This window comes from Callionymus lyra, chromosome 17 (assembly GCF_982586985.1).
Source record: "Callionymus lyra chromosome 17, fCalLyr1.hap1.1, whole genome shotgun sequence".
Classification (NCBI taxonomy): Eukaryota; Metazoa; Chordata; class Actinopteri; order Syngnathiformes; family Callionymidae; genus Callionymus; species Callionymus lyra.
Window position 1 is genome coordinate 20386391 of NC_141834.1, and position 26569 is coordinate 20412959.

General features: G+C 41.3%; 4 protein-coding genes across 4 annotated transcripts; 3 read left to right on the plus strand and 1 right to left on the minus strand.

Moving 5' to 3' along the window:
- Nucleotides 1-618: 618 nt before the first annotated feature.
- On the minus strand, nt 619-5837 carry LOC148062952 (uncharacterized). The gene is made up of 2 exons (XM_087812978.1): nt 5774-5837; nt 619-2696 (listed from the first exon to the last, which is right to left on the minus strand). The coding sequence occupies exon 2, from the start codon at nt 2638-2640 to the stop codon at nt 1123-1125; it is 1518 nt and encodes a 505-aa protein (XP_087669104.1). The 5' UTR covers nt 2641-2696; nt 5774-5837; the 3' UTR covers nt 619-1122.
- A 713-nt stretch (nt 5838-6550) lies between these two features.
- smg9 (SMG9 nonsense mediated mRNA decay factor) lies at nt 6551-13584 on the plus strand. Its single transcript, XM_087812977.1, has 13 exons — nt 6551-6928; nt 6999-7073; nt 7679-7913; nt 7978-8075; nt 8226-8338; nt 10052-10163; nt 10243-10338; nt 10489-10574; nt 11522-11628; nt 11690-11797; nt 13031-13156; nt 13221-13365; nt 13441-13584. Exons 1-13 carry the CDS (start codon nt 6782-6784, stop codon nt 13517-13519), a joined length of 1527 nt encoding a protein of 508 aa, XP_087669103.1. The 5' UTR covers nt 6551-6781; the 3' UTR covers nt 13520-13584.
- Nucleotides 13585-15969: 2385 nt separating this feature from the next.
- LOC148062954 (uncharacterized) lies at nt 15970-23201 on the plus strand. Its single transcript, XM_087813022.1, has 5 exons — nt 15970-15991; nt 21190-21309; nt 21377-21523; nt 22787-22897; nt 22983-23201. The coding sequence occupies exons 1-5, from the start codon at nt 15973-15975 to the stop codon at nt 23195-23197; spliced, it is 612 nt and encodes a 203-aa protein (XP_087669148.1). The 5' UTR covers nt 15970-15972; the 3' UTR covers nt 23198-23201.
- Nucleotides 23202-23406: 205 nt separating this feature from the next.
- LOC148062955 (uncharacterized) lies at nt 23407-26215 on the plus strand. The gene is made up of 5 exons (XM_087812389.1): nt 23407-23560; nt 25055-25213; nt 25294-25443; nt 25793-25903; nt 25989-26215. Exons 1-5 carry the CDS (start codon nt 23407-23409, stop codon nt 26204-26206), a joined length of 792 nt encoding a protein of 263 aa, XP_087668515.1. The 3' UTR covers nt 26207-26215.
- The last annotated feature ends 354 nt before the right edge of the window (nt 26216-26569 follow it).

Below are 26569 nucleotides of genomic sequence, written 5' to 3' on the forward strand. Positions count from 1 at the left end.
ATTACAATGAGTAGAACTGGAACTTAAATCTTTCCTGGAACCCATTTTCTAAAATGACCTGTTGATCCCTTCAGACGACGATGAGAATTAAATCCCTTTTTTTTTTAAAAGATCAAGGATACTCACTTAAAGTGATAGTTCATCATAATCTCAATTTGTTCTCCACTCGATTTATGTTATATTTTCAGAGTAATCGGTTCTTTTTAGAGGCAAAAATATTTGTTCATTTTAATGTAGCGACTGTTGTCTTTGGCCATAAAGACACACTTCTGAGAGACTAGGATCTTCCACTGAAAATAAAACTTAAAAAATGATTTTATTTAAGTTTTTCGAGAACAATGTTACATTTTGAGGCTTCAATCTCAGATGGGCGTTACAGACGAGCAGTTTGGAGGTATTTGGATGTTTTTAAGTTTCTTTTTGGACGAAGATGAAGACAACCGAGCTGCAGTCGCTACATTAAAATAAACAAACATTTTTGTCTAGAACTCTAAAAAGAACATATTACTCCGAGTCGGTGAGTACAAAACGAGTGAACTTTCATTTTCGGGTTTACTTTCACTTTAAGTAGTTCTTAACAGACTGTAAATATAATCCGAAGTCAAGGAACAAAACCACTGTGGAAAAAGTGTGACTTTATTTTGCAGAAACAAGTGCTAATAAACATACAATTAAAAAGAGAAAACAGGGATTTGATTTTTACATTTAAAAAAAAGAAAAGAAAATTGGTTTCATTGAGAACAGCGCCATCTACTGGACAAACGCTTTGATCCAACGTTCACCGAAGTAGGATGTAAATAAGATGGTGAGCGATGGACCATTGTTACGATGAGCAGAACTGGAACTCGATTCTTCTTTGAAACCGATCGTCTAAAATGATCTATGGACAATGTTGAGAATTAAAAAACGTTTTTTTTTTTTTAATAATCAAGGATGTTTTGTATTCACTCACGCAGGGCTACGCACAAACAGCAACACAACCATTCATGCTTTTTAGAGGATCATGCAAGGAATAACCGAAATGAGCTTCTTGGGGATTTTAACGTAAGAAAACATGAGACGGTAGAACGATCCACTTCTGTAACAGAGTCAAAGAATTCGCCTGTGGAGCTTCTGAAAGGGTTATTTTAGGCGCTTCCTCCGGTGTCTGGTGTCCATGTGTTTCTGAATATGATGCCAAATATAGGCCGACGGTCTCAAAAACGACAACCCACAGTCGCACGTGAACTTCATCTCGCACCTCCTCTTACGTCCGTTCGACTTGGGGTCCTTCCGGGACCGTAAATGTCTGGCTATGAGCTTGGAGCCGGTGAAAGTCTTCCCGCAGCTGGCGCAGATGTAGTCCACGGCCTCGGCGTGCTGGACGCAGTGACGCAGCAGGTGCAGCCGGCGCTTGAACCTGCGGCCGCAGTGGCAGTGGTGCAGGCGCTTGCCTCGGTGGAGGTAGCGGTGGACGATGATGAAGGAGCGCTGTCGGACCGTGGCGCCGCACTCGCGGCAGCGGTACGACGGCTTGAAGCGCCAGTCCGCGGCGGAGCGCCGACGCGGAGCGGCGTCCTCGGCGTCGTGCTCGAAGATGGCCAGGATGGCGGGGGGGGCGTCGGGGTGGGGAGCCGCGGACTCGGGGGTTTTACCCGCCCCTTTGACTGACGTGCACGAAGGCAGGAAGGAGCTCCCGTTGTAAACCGTCAAAGGTTTGGCGTTCCTTTTGTCGACAGTACAAGTCCCGTTGTTGACCTGGACGGGAGTGAAGTCGTTCCTGGAGGGGAGCTGATGAGGAGCCAGAAGGATACTCTTGTCGTTGTGTCCGGACGGACTCTTGATGATGCACACCTTGGTGCGCACCAGGGACGAGTGCACCGCCGTGATGTGGTTCGACAGGTGCGCCTCGCTGGTGAAGAAGCATTTGCAGATCTTGCAGGCGATCGGCATCACCTCCGAGCAGAACAGGACACGCCCCGAGCCGCTGCTTTTGGGACATTTGTGGTGTTGGTACGAGGCTTGATGGGAGAAAGTCTGACCGCAGATCTCGCAGGAGTACAAAGGGATGTAGTGTTCATTGAGCGCCTGGGAAGTCTGAAACCGAGCTTTGCAGAGCACACATCTATGTTCGACCTTGACCCCGGTGCAGTGTCGCCGATGGAGCTTGACATATTTGAACGGCCCTTTGCCACACACTTTGCAAAATGAGTTACTGAAGACGGTGGATCTTCTCTTTATAGAAGGTAAGCTCTTGGACGAGTCGCTGGAGTTGTCGGTGGAACTGGAGTCGGAGTCGTTGTCGGACTCCTGGTCCTCCTGTTTGACCGGAGGAGAGCCCATCAAGTCCTTTTCTTCTTCCTTGACCACAAAGTCCAAACTACAGGCAGCCGTTTGCAACGACAGCGAGTTATTCGTGAAGCCATCGTTCTGTATCTTCTCCTGCACGGGCTCGACTTTCACCACCACCTCAGAGTGGTTGTTGAAGCCGCTCACAGAAGACGGCGCACGAACACCCGAGTCCTGGGACTCCGAGGTCACGTTGTTGATCTGGCAAGCGTGGTTTTCGACGTGGCTTTTGTAATGCCTCTCCAATAATGCATCGCTGTCGAAGGTTTCGCCACATACCAAGCATTTCTCCCGACCTCCTCCTAGATCCATGTGACAGAGAGGTTCACACAATCACCAGCCGGCTTCTCACGAGTGTTCAGATGACCCTGAAACGAAACATCGAAATCATCAAGAAGGGAAACATACAAACACAGTAAGTAAGTAATTCGTATTTATAGAGCGCTTTTCCAGACCAGTGTCACAAAGCACTTAAACAACCAAAACAATACTCAATAAAATATATGCTTAAAAGGTCAAGATAATACTGAGAACAACTACAAGTCTCAGATAATGAAGCAAAAGCCTGCACGCATAAAAGTGTCTTGAGATGTTTCTTGAAGGAGTCAGTAGATCATCAAACACAGATGTTTCTTGAAGGAGTCAGTAGATCATCAAACACAGATGTTTCTTGAAGGAGTCAGTAGATCATCAAACACAGATGTTTCTTGAAGGAGTCAGTAGATCATCAAACACAGATGTTTCTTGAAGGAGTCAGTAGATCATCAAACACAGATGTTTCTTGAAGGAGTCAGTAGATCATCAAACACAGATGTTTCTTGAAGGAGTCAGTAGATCATCAAACACAGATGTTTCTTGAAGGAGTCAGTAGATCATCAAACACAGATGTTTCTTGAAGGAGTCAGTAGATCATCAAACACAGATGTTTCTTGAAGGAGTCAGTAGATCATCAAACACAGACGTTTCTTGAAGGAGTCAGTAGATCATCAAACACAGATGTTTCTTGGAGGAGTCAGTAGATCATCAAACACAGATGTTTCTTGAAGGAGTCAGTAGATCATCAAACACAGATGTTTCTTGAAGGAGTCAGTAGATCATCAAACACAGATGTTTCTTGAAGGAGTCAGTAGATCATCAAACACAGAGATGGTTCTTGAAGGAGTCAGTAGATCATCAAACACAGAGATGTTTCTTGAAGGAGTCAGTAGATCATCAAACACAGATGTTTCTTGAAGGAGTCAGTAGATCATCAAACACAGAGATGTTTCTTGAAGGAGTCAGTAGATCATCAAACACAGATGTTTCTTGAAGGAGTCAGTAGATCATCAAACACAGATGTTTCTTGAAGGAGTCAGTAGATCATCAAACACAGAGATGTTTCTTGAAGGAGTCAGTAGATCATCAAACACAGAGATGGTTCTTGAAGGAGTCAGTAGATCATCAAACACAGAGATGTTTCTTGAAGGAGTCAGTAGATCATCAAACACAGATGTTTCTTGAAGGAGTCAGTAGATCATCAAACACAGAGATGTTTCTTGAAGGAGTCAGTAGATCATCAAACACACATGTTTCTTGAAGGAGTCAGTAGATCATCAAACACAGATGTTTCTTGAAGGAGTCAGTAGATCATCAAACACAGATGTTTCTTGAAGGAGTCAGTAGATCATCAAACACAGATGTTTCTTGCAGGAGTCAGTAGATCATCAAACACAGATGTTTCTTGAAGGAGTCAGTAGATCAAACACAGAGATGGTTCCAAAGCTTAGGAGCAACAGTCTGGAAGGATTTCTCTCCTCTGGTCCGGAAGTTCAGGAACCATCAGTAGATTCTGATCCACAGACCTCAGAGCCCGAGCTGGGGTGTAAGTCTGGATCAGATCACTGATGGAAGGTCTGACCATGAATGGGTCAGAAAGTAAGAACCAGAATTTTTAAAATGATCCTGAAAGAAACTGGCAGCCAGTGAAGAGTTTGAAGGATCGGAGAAGTTCTAGAAAGTGACCGTTTATTTTTAAAGTCACCAGTTTCATGACTATCTGGCCTTCGTGAGGTCAACGTCAACAACAACAACCTGTCAACTGTCCTCGATCATGTGTATGGAATCAGTGTCATTGTTGTACTGATGCTGATACTTGTCCTGTACTTAATCATTTCTATATTAAAAAACAGTATTTGTTAGGTTAGTATAATACTGGAAACATTTTTGCATCTAACTAAAAAGGCTACAAGTCGAAAAATTGATAATTTTTTAAGTATTAAACTCAATGTGTCAAAAAAAACCTTTTTAATTTAATTATTTAAAAACCCAACAATTATTTAAACCTTTCAATATACAAATGATTGGATTCAAGTATTCATAACAAATTAATCATTTCAATACTGGCACCAATGAATTCAAATATTCACAAAAATAGTTCAGTGATTAAAAAGTATTTTCATTTTCTGTACAAACAACACCTGATTATATTTAGTTTTTTGGGGGAGTTATCAATAAATATTTAATGTTAAATGTAAAATCAGTTATAAATAAATGTTCTAACTTTTTCCGTTTTTGTTAGTAATATTAAACAAATCCATATAATAATAATAATAATATTTGTAATTGTTTACAGAACAGATGAAGTCGGTTAAATGTTCATTTTGGTATGTAATCGATTGTAATAGTGAGTAAAACGAGCTTGGCATTGATTTTGAAATCTTCATTGTTATTACGTTATGTTTTTATTTTACCAAATAGAAATAACTTTATTGACCCTTTAGGAAATGTTCTTTGGAAGATCAGGGTTCCAGTCACAACACAGCAGCCAACAGAAGAACAAAGTGCATAGGAACAAAGAGTGCACAGATCTTTAGCAGGGAACAAAGGATAGAACAGAAAGAGATTTATGTAGGTCATCTTCTTGTCGAACGGAAAAATTCAGAAACAAAAAGCCAAGTAAATAATCTCCATCTTTATTTGACCAGTTTTGTGGATTGAAAACTATAAAGGAAGATTCAATTACTTTACCATTCAGTAACTTTCCGCTCGTTAAAACTCCGATTTAAAAGGTGTAAAAACAAATAACAATAATACTCACAATAGGACGGATGTATTAAATATATATTTAATATTGTTATGCGTTAGTGACGCATCATAAGGCGCGATATAAATACTTGTTGTCATATTCAATGACATCGTGTTCGGTGGATTAAAATATAAAAGGCGTTTAAAAACATCAACTCAGGATCGAGTCGAGCGTCACTTACAGCAGTTTATTTGTGTCTAATAATCCATAATAACGATCATCAACAGTCGACACACGAATGACACATTGACAACCGGAACTCAACTACAACACATGCTAACGTCATTCAGGAGATCCCAGATTTACGCCAATCCACGGATTATGAAACGAATATCAACATGAAACTATAAAAAGTGTTGAATTAAGGCGAGAATTGCTTACATTTAGGCATTTTTTCACTGCGTCCACACACCGAGCGGCCCGGAACACAACCGCTCCATCTTCTTCTTCTGGGGTTTTATGTCGGCTTGATGTTCATCACGAGGCGCACACCGCCACCTAGCGCCCAGAGGCGTGTAACTGCAACACAGTTTCCCGAATACGAGACGAAAATCGTCGCTTTTTTTTGTTTTTATTTCTGCACATATTATCTTTACCCTCATTTCTACATTAATTTCATTAAGTATTCTGTAATTATATATATTTTTTGGCTGTATTTCAATATGATTTTGGTGACTAAAAGTTGGAAAATAAACAAATAAAAATTAAAAATATAAATGATTCATGTCAAACATATTATTTTAAAACATTTAATCATTTTGTTTAAGGATTTCTCAATGAGTTGTACTACGTCGTTTACAATTAATGTATCAGGTCTCGTATACAACCGTACTTCATTGTAAAAAAAATACTATTATAAATGCTTTGTGACCCTGGTCTAGAAAAGCGCTATACAAATAAAAAATACTTACTTAATTACTTACTTAAACTAGGCATGTGTTTAAATAACAGACTTATTACAATGTAACCCCCGGACCGGAATGACCAACTCGGAACTACTTTACTTAAACGTTTTCTATCGGATGCATTTAGAAGGTGGACTAGTACTGGTGTTAGATTACATGTCCTGTTACATGAACGGCGGGCGGAGTTACTTGGTCGCTGATATTTGGAAGCCGTGAAGAGACCAGCGGCTTAAACGGATAAGCAAAGGGAACGCACCCGAGACTAGCGGCGTTCAATTTTGTTTACATGGACCTTTATCTGGACAGAATCTGATTTTTCTTGCTTTATTACTTAAATACATGCGTTAATTAAATGGAAGTCATTCACCATTTATACACAGAAGTATCTTTTTGCTAGAATGGAGTTTTGTTTCGCCTTAAACGTCCTCTTAACGATTCTATTTGGAGAGCATTCGTGTTAACGTCGTCAGTCAATCGGTGAGTGATGTCCGAGTCCGGCCACAGTCAGCCCGGGATGTACGGCCAGGGCCGCCGGAGGAGGAGACGGAGGGGCGAGCGGGACATCGGACAACCAGGACAAAACCTCTCCGGCCCGAGTCGTGACCGGGAGTATCAGCCCAGAGAGCGGAGGGTGAGATTTCATTCATGTCGTGGATGTGACGAGATGACGTCATGACCACCTTGATGATGTTGTCGTTCAGGACGGCAGCGAAGATCCACCTGGACCTCTTATTCAGAAGACCCCCATCATCCTCGCAAAGCCCCCAAGTGAAAGGGTGAGTGTCTTCGAGCTCTAACACTAACAATGATGGTTATTGTTTTTTAACTAAAGAAGAGCCAAACAAAAAAGTTTCTGTTGTGTTCTCAGTTTTATCTTGCCCTTTAAAGTATATACTTTATTGAATATTGTTTTGATTGTTTAAGCGCTTTGTGACCCTGGTCTGGAAAAGCTCTATATAAATAAAAATTACTTACTTACTTAATTACATGACACACAAAATTTTCCAGCTGACAAACCGTCATTTTCACGTGACAAAAATATTGTCCACATGACAAACATAAATGATTAAATGACTAAATGTTAGCTTGTCAAGAGATAAATGGTAAAAAGGAAATCAAGTCAGTGTCGTGTAACATCAATAATAGATCAACGAACATAAATTACAGTATAAAATAAATATTTAGTTAAATGAAATGAAAAAAGGATCAATAAGCGGCTGATATAAATGAATGTATATAAAACAAAAATTGTGTTTGATTTAGTGTAAGATTGTATAGAAATAAGAATATAATTAAACTGATTTAAAAAAACAACAAAAAAAACGAGATGAGATTGAAATAAATCAAGTAAAATCTCTCTGCTCTGTTTTGTATTTCCAAGGCAAAGACGTCCCAAAGTGCTCCGACGAGCGCCGTCCCAGTCATCGAGAAGCCGATCATGCTCATGAAAGCCAGAGACGATGGTGCAAAACCAGGGACGCCTCCAGAGGCCGCAGCACAGCCAACGGGAAGTGGTCCGTCTAAGATGGAGAGGGAAGGGCAGCGTCCAACCCAGCCCGTGTACCAGATCCAAAATCGAGGAATGGGTTCTTCAGGATCAAGCAGTGCCGTGGACCGTGAGTCACCATGGATTTGAGGCAGGGATGGAATAGATGGTTGACGTCATCATATTTCTTCTAGCGATGGTTGGACAGGCGAAGCTTCTCCCTCCTGAAAAGATGAAGCACAGCATAAAGCTTGTGGATGATCAGATGAATTGGTGCGACAGTGCCATGGAGGTGAGTTTGTTTTGAAAATGAAATCTACTGAATGAAACCCTAAATTGTTCCACAAAGAGAGACAGAACTGATGCCACAAATAAACCACAAAGACAGCTTTTTTTTTTATATTTTCAGTATTTTTTTAAACCTTTCAAAAATATTTTTCAGTATTTGCGAGACCAGACGGACATGTTGGTCGTGGGCGTCATCGGCCTGCAAGGAACCGGGAAATCCACGGTCATGTCGCTGTTGTCGGCAAACACACCTGAAGAAGACCAAAGGTGTGTAGTTGTCATCACAAGATCTTCGTGAAACATTAAAGGTGTTTATTGGCAAGAATATGGTGACACGATACATATCATGATACAGGGTCAGCAATAATATAAATCGTAATATATAGTGAAACTGTAGTGACACGTGTAGTATTGTTGAGTACTTAACTCTGGTGTTGTGATAGTGTAGTAACGAGGATATATGTGTAGTATTGTCCAGGACTTGAGTCTGGTGTTTTGATAGTGTAGTAACAAGATTATTTGTATAGTGTTGTCCAGTACTTGACTCTGGTGTTGTGATAGTGTAGTAACAAGGATATATTTTTAGTATTTTCGAGTACTTGACTCTGGTGTTGTGATAGTGTAGTAACAAGGATATATGTGTAGTATTGTCCAGTACTTGACTCTGGTGTTGTGATAGTTTAGTAACAAGTATATATGTGTAGTATTGTCCAGTACTTGACTCTGGTGTTGTGATAGTGTAGTAACAAGTATATATGTGTAGTATTGTCCAGTACTTGACTCTGGTGTTGTGATAGTGTAGTAACAAGGATATATTTTTAGTATTTTCGAGTACTTGACTCTGGTGTTGTGATAGTGTAGTAACAAGGATATATTTTAAGTATTTTCGAGTACTTGACTCTGGTGTTGTGATAGTGTAGTAACAAGGATATATGTGTAGTATTGTCCAGTACTTGACTCTGGTGTTGTGATAGTTTAGTAACAAGTATATATGTGTAGTATTGTCCAGTACTTGACTCTGGTGTTGTGATAGTGTAGTGACAAGATTATATGTATAGTATTGTCCAGTACTTGACTCTGGTGTTGTTATAGTGTAGTAACAAGTATATATGTGTAGTATTGTCCAGTACTTGACTCTGGTGTTGTGATAGTTTAGTAACAAGTATATATGTGTAGTATTGTCCAGTACTTGACTCTGGTGTTGTGATAGTGTAGTAACAAGTATATATGTGTAGTATTGTCCAGTACTTGACTCTGGTGTTGTGATAGTGTAGTAACAAGTATATATGTGTAGTATTGTCCAGTACTTGACTCTGGTGTTGTGATAGTGTAGTAACAAGTATATATGTGTAGTATTGTCCAGTACTTGACTCTGGTGTTGTGATAGTGTAGTAACAAGTATACATGTGTAGTATTGTCCAGTACTTGACTCTGGTGTTGTGATAGTGTAGTAACAAGTATATATGTGTAGTATTGTCCAGTACTTGACTCTGGTGTTGTAGTATTTACAGACTCTTGACGAAGTCGTAACTGCTTTCATTTGTTTTCAAACCATATACATGTCACTGTATCCTCTTGTCCTCAGTCATCGCCAGGATCATGCGGGAACTAATTTTTCCCTTAGCTGAAGAGGACGTCATGGCTGCTGCCATAAGTTTAATTACAACACAAACATGAACAGCCGCCATGTAAATATTCTTCAAAAGAAATTAGTTAATTCTATTTTTTACACATTTCTTTGAAACATAAACCATAACAACACTCTGATAATTAAAACAATTGATTTGAAAGCAAAATAAAATGGATACAGTATCGGGAATATAATTAAGTAGCAATATTTAAGGCCATAAATATTTTTCTACATCCTATAAAACATCTTTCCAAACAAATCCAGTGATTTTTTTTTATTTGTTTTTTAAACCATCTTAACATTTTAAAAGCAACTGAATAAATGTCTAAGTCCATGCCTGACCTCCACAGGGGTTATGTATTCCGAGCCCAGACACAGGAGATTAAGGAAAGAGCAGGAAACCAGAGCACTGGCATTGATTTCTTCATCACCCAAGAAAGAGTCATTTTCCTGGATACACAGGTTGGACATTTTTTCATTATTCTGAGACAGTTTTTATGTTTTGGTTATTTATTCAAATCTAAACTGTTTTTATCTTCAGCCTATCTTGAGCCCGTCCAGCCTCGATCATCTCATCAACAACGATCGGAAGCTTCCACCAGAATACAACCTTCCTTCGACATACGTGGAGATGCAGGTTTGTATTTGGTCCTGCAGGGGGCGCTGTTTCTTTAAACCTTAAAGGCCAGTCCATCAAGGCTAATGATCGCAGAGTTTGTAGTAAAATATTGTTTGTTGCTCTGAGGAATAATAATCAATATATCTGTGATTGTTGTTTTCTTCTCAGTCTCTTCAGATCGCAGCCTTCCTGTTCACGGTGTGTCACGTCGTCATCGTGGTGCAGGACTGGTTCACTGACCTCAACCTCTACAGGTCAATCCCTGCTTGACATTCATCTGATTTAAACACAAATGTGGTGAAGTTATCGTTATAACCACGGTTCTACTAAAGCTACGACTCTCTCGAAAGGCTGTTGATTTAATCATTCCTATATCGAAAGGTCGAAGGGGCGCACGGTGGCGCAGTGGTTCGTGCGGTCGCCTCACAAAGTTTGTGTTGAGTTTGTATGTTTTCCCAGTGTTGCGTGGTTTACTCCGGGCACTCCGGTTTCCTCCCACAGTCCAAAAACATACAGAGGTTGATGTGAATGAGTATAATTTTGGGAAATTGTCTGTAGGTATGAGTGTGTGTGTGAATGGTTGTCTGTCTTTGTCTGCCCTGAGACCGACTGGCGTCCTGTCCAGGGTGTCCCCTGCCTCTCGCCCTATGATACTGGGATAGGCTCCAGTCTCTCCTGAACCCGGTAAGGGATAAAGAGGTAGAAAATGAATGAATGAATGAATGAATGGTTGAATTTTCACGTATAATTTGATTTTGGTGATTCAAAAATACATTATTAAACAAATGTTCGTTTTTTTTTTTTAATAAATTATTTTTAAATTCATAACCTTTTAAATTGAGAATTCCAAAAGAGTACTGAGCTGCTTGATCATGTGCTTCGACGTTGTCACGTGATCCTCGATTGGTCGCAAGATTGGCTGAAAGTTACGCTCAAAGTTGTCGAAATTTTCTGTTCAACTGCTAAAAAAAACAATATATTACTATAGAAGTTTATTAATAAAATCATTAAAAAATAATTGATGCAAAAACATTTCAAAGAAAGAGAATCAAAGTTTCAACATTTAAAACGTTAAATTCCAGTGTACAACAATCTTATGGCACTGATTGACTTCCTTAGCTTAACTAAATCTGAGACTTCTACCTGGATTAGTGACATTACAACATTATTATTCTAATAAAATGTATTAAAAATGCTCCAGGTTCCTTCAAACCGCCGAAATGCTGAAACCCTCGACTCCGTCCGCGAGCAGCGACAGCACCGGCTCCTCTGGCAACGATGACGGCGCCGAGTATTATCCACATATCGGTGAGTATTTGTCAGGAGGATTCACGCGTCAGGGACACACTTGTGATGTCATTTTGTTCAGTGTTCCTACAGAACAAGACGAGGAGGGAGGACTTCTGCCCTCGGAATTTCAAGAACATGCACGTGGCTGTGGATAAACTGATGGCTCACTCGCACCTCAAGTACAAAGGTGAAACTACTTAATACATTTGGTCATCTTCACGACGTTGAGCGTCCTTTGCGGGATGTTTTTTTTATAAAAGACCCTTTTTCATTCAGGTTGGACCGATTATTATTATTTTTTTATTTAATTTATTTCCCTCGTCCGTTTTAAAGGAACATTATTTAAGTTTGAAATGATTGTTTCTGGCTCCCCCGTGTGTCCAAACAGTGCTACTGCAACACCAGATAATGTAAGTAATAGTTATTTGTAAAGCGCCTTTTTAGACAAGGGTCCAAAGACTTATACCAGAGCCACGAGAAGTAATACCCTGAAGCCCAATGGGGAAATCCCGGAAGCTTCGAGGAGTAATACCACAGAGCTTCTAGGAGTAATTCAATGGAGCCTTTAGAAGTAATACTGTGGAGCCTCTTGGAGTAATACGAAGGAGCCTCTAGGAATAATAATGCGGAACCTTTAGGAGTAATACATCGGAGCCTTTAGGAGTAATACTGCGGAGCCTCTAGGAGTAATACATCGGAGCCTCTAGGAGTAATACTGCAGAGCCTCTAGGAGTAATACAGCAGAGCCTCTAGGAGTAATACCGCGGAGCCTCTAGGAGTAATACCACAGAGCTTCTAGGAGTAACACTGCGGAGCCTCTATGAGTAATACAAAGGAGCCTCCATGAGTAATAATATGGAGCCTCTAGGAATAATACAAAGGAGCCTCTAGGAGTAGTACTGCGGAGCCTCTAGGAGTAGTACTGCGGAGCCTCTAGGAGTAATACTGCGGAGCCTCTAGGAGTAATACCACAGAGCCTCTAGGTGTAATACTATGGATTGTTGAGAAGTAAGTAAGTAAGAAATGGTTATCTCTAAAGTGCCTTTCTAGACCAGGGTCCCAAAGTGCTTTAACAATCAAAAACAATACACAGTTAGTATTACAATGGAGCCTCGAGGAGTAATACCACAGAGCCTCATGGGGGGCTTCGTTGCTAAGCAAAGTCTTACTGGCATGTTTTGACAGATAAAAAATTAAAACAATTCAACCTGAATTAATAAATAAGTCTTACAAGACACACTGTGAATCCTTGCGGAAGTTACAGGATCCAAGAGCTCCTTATTGTCCAAAAAATAGGTTTATGTCAAAAAGTTACATATTGCTGCTTTAACCAAAATCTTCGCAAAACCTTAATTATTATAAATACTTTTTATTATGAATTTAATTGTTTGGTTACAAACATGTTTGTTTCTTATATCAGGTTCCTTGTCGATGCTGGACTGTAACATCTTCCCTGGACTCGGGCAGGACTATCTAACAAGCGAGGTCAACATGTTCCTGCTGCCCGTGCAAGAGAACGACGGCGAGGACCAGCTGACGAAAGCAGGTGAGACACGATGACGTCGCGAGTCCCTCTCCAGCGAGCTCAGGCCACCTCCATTTATACTCAGGGTCGGGAACATACCCGCTGTTCTCTCTGCTGCCTGGGTACAGGGGCCACCCTGCCTTCTCCACCATGGTCTTCAAACTCCGCAGCCAGATCCTGGCTATGCCGCGCTGTCAGCTGTCGCACACCATCCTGACCGAGAAGAACTGGTTCGTGTTCTTGACTTTCAATCTCTTGTCACAGAACGAAAACAAGCCTTTTTTTTTCTGTCTCACGAACTTCAGGTTCCACTACGCAGCTCGAATCTGGGACGGAGTGAAGAAGTCGTCGGCTCTCTCCGAGTACAGCCGACTGCTCTGCTGACAGATCTGTTAATGTGTTCACTTGTGTTTAAACTCTTCACCGATTAAAGAAGTAACTCGTCAACAGTGCCCTTTTTTTTTTTACAAACGATGGATTTTCTTATTAGTCTGTGACTCTGGACTGGCCAAGAAACTTAACAAAAATTAACCTGTAAACTAGTGAAAATGAGTAAAGACCAAACTCTTCGATTTCATTTTTACTGTTTTTGTCTCAAGATTAGTCCGTGGATCTGTCGTTTAATCTCCCTCTTTCAAAGTAGAGGTGTAGAGCATTTACGATATCTGCTGTTATTCGACATTAATTTGACTGTTACAACAATTTGAATCGCAAACATGAAAAATAACTAAGATGTTGAATTTTGAGCTGTTGGAGTGAGACTTGAGATGGTTCCTGAACTCTGTAAAAATGATGAGTGAAATGTTTGAGTAATTGTTTTCTAGCATCACGTCAAACACATACTTTTTTGCTTCCACGAGTCTTTTTTCAATCGCAGCGTGAGTTTAGGAGTCGACCGCCTCGCTCTTGACGCAGGTGAATCTGCTCCATGTCTCGGTTACTGTATCGACTCCGTCCCGTTAACATCTTTCCACTCTGGGATGTTACTTGAACAGTCGGAATGAACCTATGATTTAAAAAGGTCAAACTCTGTCAGTGTCGACAATAAACAGAGGCTCGTCACACCGTGAACAATAAAAAAAAAACTCGAACCTAGAAACCCCGGATACCTAACGTAACCATGGTTCTACGAGTAAATGCGAAGCCTGGCTGGAGAGCCTCGCATCATGAAGTAGAACCCCTGAGTTATCATCATAATCTCAGGTTCTACGAATTGGTGCTAAGCCCTCTAACCGCTTCTCTATTGGTTTAAACCCAAGACGAAGCCCTACGGGATTAATGTACCCCCAGCTAGACGCCGCTCCTGACAGCAGCATCACTAGGGCACCGCCGTCCCAGGATCCAAATCCATTGGGGCCGCAGGCCTCGTGGGCATGGAATCGCTCCAAAACAGTGGGAGCTACTGATTCTGTCGCCATGTCGAGGAGATAGGCTCTAGCGAAGGCTGAGGTGGACGCCCAAGAGGCTCCCAAAAAACACTTTCAAAAGAAAGAGCCACTGAAGCTGCCACACCACGGGTGAAATGTGCCCCTAATTCGCTAGGAGCAGATCCACCCGCTGCCTGTTAGGCCTGGATAATGGCCGATCTCACCCAATGTGAGACCTCTGAGGAAAGACCGGCTTACCAGACCAACATCTACCGTGGCAAATGAATAAGGCATCAGAGCGGCCGAATGAGGCCAGGCGCCTCAAAACAAAACCCGCACAGGACAACAGGTGAAGACGATCTTGACCCGGGTCCAAGCGGGGCGGCAGTTGGAAGGCCCACAGCGTGAGAGTTGTTGCTCAAAGGAGGAGTTGTGAACCTTCGGACGACGGAACGCTGGGATCGGACGCAATGACACTGATGACTCCTTGACTCAAAGGAAGACACTCAGGGCTAATGGGGAGAGCACAAGCTCACTCGTTCTCTTCGTGGATGTCAGAACCAGAAGGAGTGAAACCTTAAAAGACAAAATGTCACTCATTTGCAGCAAGCCAAGCCGCCTGTGAGCTGCTGTGAGCCCCAGGGGGGGGACACACACAGCGCCTGCTGACGTCACATGACGTCAAGCTTCCAAAACTGTGTTGTCAACCGGACTAATGGAGAGAGCACAAGGCTCGCTTGCTCTCTTCGTGGATGTCTGTACCAGAAGGAGCGAGACCTCAAACAAAATGTCCAGTGGGACTTGGTCAAGAGGCTCAAATGTCAGGTCTGCGAGAGAATCCAGCACCAGCTGGAGATCCCGCCGAGGGCTGGAAGGCCTCACAGGAGGTCGAAGCCTGTAGGCCCCCAGTAAGAAACGCACCACCAGAGGGTGGGTACGCGCCGAAGCACCCGACGTGGCTTGTTGCTATGGCTGATGCGAACACTCAGTGTCGCCACAGTCCGTCCGCAATGCTGCAGGAAAAAAACAGGAAGGAAAGAGACCAATCAGGAGCTGTGGTCCAGGGGCCTGTCTGCACACCAGTGAGAGAACATCCCTCATTTGGATGCATAAGCCTACATGTATACGGGGGGCCCGCGCATTCTCCAGCGTGTGGAGAATGTCCGGGTCCAGAGTCCCACTCAGCTCGTTCAGCCAAACGTGACTTCATCCATGGTGCCGTGATTTCTTGACAACGCTGTGAGGGAAGGAACAACCTTCGGTCAACATAGACATGTCCGGTCTATTTTCACTTACCTCATCAGCTGTCAAACCCCGTCAGACCAGTGCATGTCAACACGGAGGTGAAGTAAACACAGCTGATTAAGCCGGTCTCGTGTACATCTGCTTATAGGTGAACCGGCTCACTGGAGATCCTGATCTCGAAACCAGGTCTTCAAACATGTCACCACCATTGGGCCGGCATCTCAAATGTCCCGAGGAAATGAAGGTAAACACAGCTGATCGAGCCGGTCTTGCGGACATCTGTATCTTAAAGGGCAATACAAGACAGTGATCGGGTTCTGTTCCTCATCTGTGTGGACAGACCCGACTATGAAAGAACGGACTAAGGTTAGACAACACTTTAAGTCATGTGGTGAGAGTAAAAACCTCGCCAGCTCTGAGCAGCGGAACATGATAGCTTAGCATTAGCAGTGAAGACTTCAAAATATGCGAGTAACTTCCTGTCACAGGCTTGAAGTTGCTCACTCTGCCAGTAACACCCTCATAATCAACCACAGAAAAATCATCCGTTTCATGTCCTCTATGGCCATAAAGTGTATTTTATAGAAGAAGGAGATCACTCACCCACAGCTGCTGCATGATCGGTGACAGGGCATCTGATGTCCGGGCGTCTAAACACTGAGCTGAACTGACACCTGCTGAGCGATCACTTCCAACGTCTGTGTCCAAGAGGTCCAGCTCCTCATGGGAAAACTCCCACACGGGACCTCTGGGGATATTCCTGAAATCTCAGGAAAAATATGAACAAACTATGAGTCCCGGAACCTCCTCCAGGAGAGCATATGCACGCTTCATCCTGAGGAGGGCAGCTTCTGTGGTTCTCCTATACCTCATCTGCAGTACACTGTATAAGTGAGCCCGTCGAGTGCACTGCAGGAGGGCCATGTTGTCTGCAAGAGAGACTTGGATCGCTCTCACATTACCCATGGCCAACTCAATGCAGTGAGCCAGTCGTCTTCCTCGTTTCGGTCTGTTCACCATCAGGGATGAACAATCTTTTTCTTCTCATCACGTTGGATCGTGAGCTTGTCGACTGTACCTCACAGGACTGCCATGTTGTTTGTTTTTCTTAAACAACATTGTATAGTGTGTTTCCCCTCTGGGGATGAATAAAGCTTTTTCTATTTTTTTTTCTATTTTTATTAACCTGTTTTGATCATAATCATGATCGTTGATGCGGCGTTGGTCGACAAGCCTCGAAAGCTTCCCGTCACTGTCAAGAGTGAGAAGTGCTCGGCCACACAATCAGTCATCATAATAATAATGTCTATTTATATAGCGCCTTTCTAGACCAGGGTCACAAAGCGCTTTGACAGCCATTCACACATTCTGATGGGAGTAGGCTGCAACACATGGCGCCGAATCTGCCATCAGGAGCAATCAGGGTAAAGTGTCTTGCTCAGGGGACACAACGACACAAGCAGGCAACCACTCTACCATCTGAGCTATGACGCCCCACATCATGTGATTTGGGCCTAGGCAAACGTACATGTGTTTCTCCCCTCTTCAGGGAGGCTTAGCACTTCATGCACACACCTTTGTTCATTTCAATATCCATTCGCCATCATTACATTCCACTGTCAGGAGCTTTCTGCTTACAAGTTGTAAAGGAGGAAGTGTGGGGCCTCGAGGATAAACCAATTGCGAAGCGGTTAGAGGGCGGAGCACCAAATGACGTAGAACCTTCTTGCTTTGAGGCTGCAGGACTAACCCAGTATATGTCAAACATGTTAATTTATTTTTAGCTCAAGATTAGAGCTCGCTTAAAAAATATATCCTGGGGCCTGATGTACTAAGGGGTTTTACGCGCAAACAATTGCTTAGCAACCTTTCCACGTCAAAGTCCATATGTATAAACACTGAAAAGAGCGGTACAACGTTCATAATTCCCGCAAGGTGTGTAGGTGGCGTACGCCCGGATCAGCTGGTTCCACCATTGTTGAGATGTTCACATCAGAGTTACATTAATGATCAATATTGATCATAAATTAACACACAGTAGTTAACTTATTAAACTTATTAATATGTTCTCATTCACCAAATTAATGATCCGTATTTATTTAGAAAACATCGATCATTTTATAATGAATAATGCTTAATGCTATTAAAAAAAAAAAGGAATTATGAGCTTGTTTTTATAATATAACTTAATCATCAATACTCAGCACTTTAAGTTACTTGTTTACACTTTTATTCTTGTTAAACCTGATTGTTAAATGATCGATAAATAAAGTATTTGCGTTAATAACTGTATATAAAATATAAACATTTACACCGGAGCTCGTCTGCTCTATTTAAATGTAAGTATGTGATCATGTCAGACATGTTTAAATGAATGAATATAAACTGTAAATCCGGTTTAAATTCTTGTTTTCATTTGTTTGTTCTGATCGAGGAGAGAAAACTCACTGACTCTGCTTCATTTAAATATGATTTGCACATGTAAATGAGGGTGTGGAAAGGGATGAACAAGTCTGCGATTTAATTCTACGTTGAATGAGATTTAGAAGGAAAAAGTGCCTAAATTCTTGTCGCTCACAGATTCGTGCATCTGAATATTTTTGTACTGCGTCATCTTCTGGATTTCACCTTACGGACATATTTAGTAGAAGCTCTACGAACTTCTTAGTACATGAGGCCCCTGGACTATTTGATAATATCAATCATTTTGAAAAACACATTAAAAGTGTATTTCAAAACTCAAAACTCTTCCAAACGAGTAGTGAAACAGATATAAGATCAATCCTATGAATAAAATCAACACAATAAAATCGCTGGAATGAGTTTGGTTCGGTCATAAGATAAGGAACAGGTGTGGTATTAATATTATCGCGGGCTCTGAGCTTCTAACGATATCAAGCAGAAACACACACTTGATAGGTGTTTGTACAGTAATTTATCACTGGTTTATGATGGTCTGTCATCGTTTAAGATGGACCTTGGATGCTGAGCAAGGCTTTGTTTTCTGGCTAATCGAAAAGTAAACACTGCATTGGGCAGATGGTTTAAAAAAACAAATCTATATTGAACAAGTTTTTAGATTCTTTGAGTAAAAACCCTGTGTATAAAACTTGTGTCGTTCAAACAGAGAATCATGTGACAAAGCACTTCACATACTGCGGTGTGACGTTGTGGTGAAAACAGATTTTAAAATTCACGAACGAGTAACACAAGACAATATTTAAGTTTGTTTTACGACGTGCATTCCATGTATGATAACCAAATAATGATCTTTGATTTTGTGTCGCTTTTATCGTTGCCCCATCAGCAGTTGAAGAACCAATAATGTGGTGAGTGTATTTAAGGAAAATAAATCATATATAATAATATATTGAAAGTTCTTTAAGAAATATATACCAAAATGCAGTTTTGCAGTTGTAAAAATGTTAGTGTTTGTACAGAATACATTTCTTTATATAGTGATTTTTAAATTTTTCCCAATATTTAGAAAAACTCTGTTAATGATGGCCTGGAAATATTCTTCAGAACTGGGCGTCTGGATTATTGTTGTCAGTACTTACACCGCCAAATTCCTTCTTCCTTCTCGCTCAAAAAGGGTCTTTTTTATAAAGGGCAGTAAAGAACGAAATAAAAACATTGCTCATGACTAAACCAAGATATCAAATGGTTAGATTACCCAAAAACAATGACTCAGGAGTGAATGATTGACATTGTAACCTCCGACCCAACTCCCCCACACGAGTTTAGCTCGTGATGTGCTCATTTCTGACCCAATTACGTGTCCTCTGTCTCTAATCCGGACATTATAACTGTCCTATAAACTTTAATTTCACTCCCACTCACTCACCTGGAACGTCTCTTCGTTCCACCCTGCCTGCACTCTCCTCTTCGCCTCCCTTGGTCTGCGATGAGTGTTATCCACGTGGTAAGAGTGTTTCAAATACACTTTAAATTAGTTAAAAATAAGTGTTATCCACGTGGTAAGAGTGTTTAAAATACATTTTAAATGAATGAAAAGCAGTTGGAGATGAATCATTGACCAACACTCCCTTGGACTGTTTACTTTTGTTCTGTCGCCCAACCCTGTTTTCCAACCTGGGCTGATGAAGCTGATGACCATGAAGAACATTCGAGGCGCGTATTTGCTGACACATACAAACATGTGAACAAATGTACTCTCAAATACATCAGTGGATATGTATCTTTTCTTGACTTTTACTAGAGTCTCCTGTCATTGTCATTATGATAATAAGTAAGTAAGTAAGTAAGTCATTTTTATTGTATTGCGCTTTTCCAGACCAGGGTCACAAAGCGCTTAAACAATCAAAACAATACTCAAAAAAGTACATACTTTAAAGATCAAGATAATACTGAGAACAACACAGGAGTTCCAGAAAATCAAGGAAAAGCCTGAACAAATAGAAACGACTTAAGATGTTTCTTAAAGGAGTCAGTAGATCATCAAGAGCAAAGAGAGAGAAGATCGTTCCAAAGCTTAGGAGCAACAGCCTGAAAAGATTTCTCTCCTCTGGTCCTGAGCCGTGTGCGTGGAACCATAAGTAGATTCTGATCCACAGACCTCAATAACAATAACAATTATTAATATTAACGTCTCATTCTGTTCCAAAAAGAAGGTCCTCAGAAGAAGACACATCACTGGATATCTTTCCTTTTCCTCTACTTTTTTATAATTATTCATATTATTATCATTAATGTCTCGTTCTGCTCCATGTACTCTTAAGAAAACTAAAAGAAAACTAAAAGTTCGTATTATCATTATTATTATCATTGTTATTATTATTATTATTATTATTATTATTATTATTATTATTATTATTATTATTATTATTATTATCATAATCGTCATCATCATCATAATAATAATTATTTGTATTATTATTATTATTATTATTATTATCATAATCATCATTATTATTATTATTATTATTATTAATGTCTAAAGAAGATGATTTATCAGTAGAATTGTTTTTGTTTGTCGATATGTTTATTTTAAGCTTCTGTTTCTGTTATTATCTCAAATTAAAGCCTGTATTTGAATTTTTTTCTCTAGCTCATGAATATTTCTTCTATAACCCAGAGTTCATGGACAGGCCAGAGAGAGAGAGAGAGAGAGACAGAGAGAGAGAGAGAGAGATAGTGAGAGAGAGAGAGAGCGATAGAGAGAAAGATAGTGAGTGAGAGACCACCTCTCTTGGTCTCTTCTGGCCTGGAAACCCCTCCCTCTCAACCTTGCTACTTATTGCTGGGTCTGTGTTTGAGTCTCAGACTTCAAGATGTATTTTCTTGGGATTCTCTTCGGGGTCGGGCTCCTCACACCAGGCAAGTTGGGGCCAAATCTAAAAAAAACGTATATTTGACTCTTGAGGACGAGGAAAGATACATAAGAGTCATTATGTTCAAGAATGTGTTGTTTCTCTCCAGTCCTGACGCTCACCTGTAATCGGTGCCCAGCAGGAATTACGACAAACTGCACCAGCACCCCCCAGGTGTGCCCCTCGCCGCGCTACCGCTGTGGTGCATTGAGAATAGTTGTATATGTTGGTACGTTGATAATCTTTTCCACTTGTTGACTTCAACAGACACGAGACATGACTTTTTTGTACATCAGGTGCTACTGAGGATTTAGACCTACATTCAAAGGACTGCTCTTTGCCTGAAGAATGCAGAGAGAGTTCCATCAACTATGGAGTATCCAGAAGCACCATCAACATAGAGTGTTGTACCACAGATCGTTGTAACAGCCAACCAGCACCGAGTAAGTTGTTGATCTGGAGTTTATAATCCATGCTTTTGTGTCTTTTCGTATAGATGATTTTAAATTTTTATTTTGGTGACTAAACAAGAAGGATGTGTCTCGCCTGCAGTTCATACAAAACTCTGCAGCCAGAATTCTGAGCTGCTCTAGTAGAAGAACTCACATTTCTCTGATCCTTAAAACTCTTCACTGGCTTCCATATTCTTTCAGGATCATTTTAAAATTCTGGTTCTTACTTTCAGAACTATTCATGGTCAGACCTTCCATCAGTGATCTGATCCAGACTTACACCCCAGCTCGGGCTCTGAGGCCTGTGGATCAGAATTTACTGATGGTGTCTACTGACTCCTTCAAGAAACATCTCTGTGTTTGATGATCTACTGACTCCTTCAAGAAACATCTGTGTTTGATGATCTACTGACTCCTTCAAGAAACATCTGTGTTTGATGATCTACTGACTCCTTCAAGAAACATCTGTGTTTGATGATCTACTGACTCCTTCAAGAAACATCTGTGTTTGATGATCTACTGACTCCTTCAAGAAACATCTGTGTTTGATGATCTACTGACTCCTTCAAGAAACATCTGTGTTTGATGATCTACTGACTCCTTCAAGAAACATCTGTGTTTGATGATCTACTAACTCCTTCAAGAAACATCTGTGTTTGATGATCTACTGACTCCTTCAAGAAACATCTGTGTTTGATGATCTACTAACTCCTTCAAGAAACATCTGTGTTTGATGATCTGTGTATTGCTTTTGATTGTTCAAGCACTTTGTGAACCTGGTCTATGAAGGCACTTTAGAAATAACTATTACTTACTTACTTACTTACTATCTGCTGGCAAAATCATTAAAAAATGACGGTAGATTTCGTGATAACCATCCGGATCCAAGACTCTTGGAAGGATCCATCACCGAATGTGGAAAAGGCTTCAGTAAAAGAGGCAACAATGTTTATTTAAATATCATTTAGTCATTTTACACAAATCTGTGCTCAATATTCAATTGATCAACTGTTTCTGGTAAAAATCTTGCTTTTATTTGGGAGATGGAAAAGTTAAAGAGAAAGCCTTTTTTTTTACATTTTCCTCAAGGCTTTTTGCTTTTGTTTTTTTTTGATTGTTGATGTGTTTGTCACAATTTTCAAATTCAATTTCAATTGTTGGTTCCTCAGTTCCTTTTCTTGTTTCCAACTGAAAGAATCAGAAATTTCCTAATCGTCAAACATGATTCATTCAAATGTGTTTCTATTTTTCAAGAACCCACTGCAAACTCTCCAAATGGTAAGAAGTGCTACCAATGTGATGGTGTTTCCTGCTCAAAGACTCTGAGCTGTCTGGGTACTGAAGACTACTGCGTCACCTCCACAGGTAAATCCTCGACTCTTCCTGTGTGTGTAGTAAACTGGTACCTCAGCCTGGGTCAATAAACACAAACATCTTCTGTCTTTATCAGCGACGTCTGGAGGCACAACACAAACTTTGAAGGGTTGTGCCTCCAAGGTGGTGTGTGACTCAGCGAGATCAACACTGATGTTGAGCAACATCAAGAGCCTTGAGAAGAACACAGTTTCCAAGTGTTGTCAGGGTGATCTGTGCAACGGTGCCGTCAGTGTCAGTGCTGGTCTCCTCCTCCTGGTGGCTCCTCTGATGACTCAACTATGGCTTTAACACTCTCAGCATCACAAGACTGCTGTCCCTCTGTCTTTGAATAAATATTTGTCATCATATACTTTATTCTTTTCCTTGACTGGTTTCATTGCATTTTCCAAATTTGCACATTAAGAGGAGTGTCATAAGAAGGTTATTATTAAGTCCAAAATAATGGATTTGTGTTCATCAGTGTACTGTGATGAGGCAGAGGACTCGGTTGCAGACCAATGACCAATAAACAAGTCCTTAATTCACTCATTGTGGTTCTTGCTGCTGGGGAAGTCCAGGTGATGCAGGCGGTGTCCTGGAGATCAGGTGGCCGCTGCGAGTTGTGGGAGCAATCACAGACCCCGTTGGTGGACCCCAACATTGAAGGATGCCGTCAGTCTGAATAAAGAGACGTATCAGGGGTTTATGGCCTGTGGGTCTCTTGATGCAACTCATAGTTACGGGACGGCCAGACGGGCTGCATCTTCAGCTGTAGCTGAGGCAAAAACCTAGGAGTGGAAGAAGTTTGTTGAGGCCACGGAGAACGACTTCTGTATGGCTTCAAAGAGATTCTGAACAACCATTAGACATCTCAGGGGGGGAGGCAGTGCACCGTGGACACTGTGTAGAGTGCTGCTGACCTCCTCTCTGGATCTTGTTAATCGTTAGAAAGAATACTTCGAAGACCTCCTTAATCCCACCGTTATGCCTTCCGAGGAGGAAGCAGAGTCAGAGGACTGATATGGGCTACTCTATCTCTAGGGTAGGGGTTTCTGAGGTGGTTAAAAAGCTCCTCAGTGGCAAGGCCCCGGGGGTAGATGAGATCTATTGAGTTTCTCAAAGCCTTGGATATTGGGGGGCTGTCACGGCAGACATGTCTCTGAAACATCGCATGGTCGTTGTGGGAAGTACCTATGGATTGGTAAACTTTGTTGAAGTGTTCCAACTATAGGTGGATCTCAGTCCTCAGCTTCCCTCGACTGTCTGTTTCCTAAGCTTGGTCTGCAGAGCCGCTATTAAGTCGGACTTCAGACCGGGACCTTCAGCTTTCCCTGGACATGTTCGCAACTATCAACTACCAACGAGTAGTGACTGAAAGAACAAGGTTGTGGGTGCAGGCGGCCAAAATTAGTTCTATCTGTATGGGTGGCTGGGCTCTCTCTTAGAGATGGAGTGAGAAGCAAGGTCATCCGGAGATGAGTCAGTTAAGGTGGCTTGGCCATCTATTTATGATGCCTCCAGGACGTTTCCCATCTGAGGTGTTCAGGGCATGCCCTACAGTTAGGAGACCGCAGGGTCGACTTAAGACAAACTGGAGAGACTATGTCATTCGACTGGTCTGGGAAGGCGTCGGTGTCTGCCGGGAAGAGCTAGACGATGTAGCTAAGGGGGAGGAAAGTATGGGCCTCCCTGCTGATGCTGCTGCTCCTGCGACTCCAACCCGGATACGTGGAAAAAGAAGGGAGGAGGAAGCGGTATGTCAGCAAAAGAAACTCCACATTCACTCAATAAAGGTAATAAAAAATAAAGTATCATAAAAGAATAACTAGTTTTACTGTGATAATAAAATCTACCAGAATAAAAAAAAAACACACAAGACTAACTCTTAATTGGTTTCATATTTTCTCCACTGAAATTACACTTACTTATATCTTTATTGAGGGAACAAGCATGTGATTACAGAAAAAAAAAGTTAAATTGAAGGTCACCTGATGTAGAAGGCGTATCCCTCGGAACCTCAGTGTTTAAAGCTGGAGCTGCTCTGTGTTCGAGTCTCAGTTTTCAACATGTATCTTCTTGCGTTGATCGTCGGAGTCGGACTCCTCTCACCAGGCAAGTTATCGTTGAATTAAATACTTATAAAATTCACTTTTTTCTATGGTTGAGCAAACACTTTTGTGATAATTAATACGATTTGTTTCCCTCCAGTCCTGACCCTCACCTGTTATCAGTGCCCAGCAGGAAGTCCACCTACCTGCACCAGCAATCCTGGGACGTGTCCCTCACCAACTAGATGTGGTGCCATGAGAATGATCGTATATGCGAGTATGTTGATAAACTAAATGTTCCCAGGTTTGCTACTGTATTGATCATTTGAATTTACATAATATTTTTCTGTATTCCAGATGGTGCTCAGATTTCAGATGAGCATGAAAAAGGTTGTGCTGTTCCTCAAGAGTGTTCAACAGAGTTTTCCATCAACTATGGAGTATCCAGAGTTGCTGCCAACATGCAGTGTTGTGATACAGACCGTTGTAACAGTGAACCAGCACCGAGTAAGTTGTTTTCTTTACACTCTCCTTTCTCTGTTTAAGTTGTTTAGTTGTTGTCAAGTTATTCAGATTAATTGCACTATTTTTGAGTAAAACGTTTTTTTAATTTTGTTGACACAAATAAATAAATTGATAAAATGAAATACAAATTATTGGCTTCATTTATGCTTGGAAACATCAACTCTCAAAAACATTTGTTTATAATCCTTGTGAAATTAATTCCAATCAAATCTATTCTGAATATCCTGCTGTAGAAGAATATATAGAATAGAGAGAACAAAAATGATGTATTTAGAATCAGCGGTTGTTTATTGTCACACATGATTCATTCTAATGTGTTTCTATTTTCAAGAACCCTCCAAAAACTCTCCAAATGGTAAGAAGTGCTACCAATGTGATGGTGTTTCCTGCTCAAAGACTCTGAGCTGTCTGGGTACTGAAGACTACTGCATCACCTCCACAGGTAAATCCTCGACTCTTCCTGTGTGTGTAGTAAACTGGTACCTCAGCCTGGGTCAATAAACACAAACATCTTCTGTCTTTATCAGCGACGGCTGGAGGCGCAACACAAACTTTGAAGGGTTGTGCCTCCAAGGTGATGTGTGACTCTTCAGCGAGCTCAACACTGATGTTGAACACCATCAAGAGCCTTGAGAAGAACACAGTTTCCAAGTGTTGTCAGGGTGATCTGTGCAACGGTGCCGTCAGTGTCAGTGCTGGTCTCCTCCTCCTGGTGGCTCCTCTGATGACTCAACTTTGGCTTTAACACTCTCAGCATCACAACACTGCTGTCCCTCTGTCTTTGAATAAATATTTGTCATCATATACTTTATTCTTTTCCTTGACTGGTTTCATTGAATTTTCCAAATTTGCACATTAAGAGGAGTGTCATAAGAAGGTTATTATTAAGTCCAAAATAATGGATTTGTGTTCATCAGTGTACTGTGATGAGGCAGAGGACTCGGTTGCAGACCAATGACCAATAAACAAGTCCTTAATTCACTCATTGTGGTTCTTGCTGCTGGGGAAGTCCAGGTGATGCAGGCGGAGTCCTGGAGATCAGGTGGCCGCTGCGAGTTGTGGGAGCAATCACAGACCCCGTTGGTGGACCCCAACATTGAAGGATGCC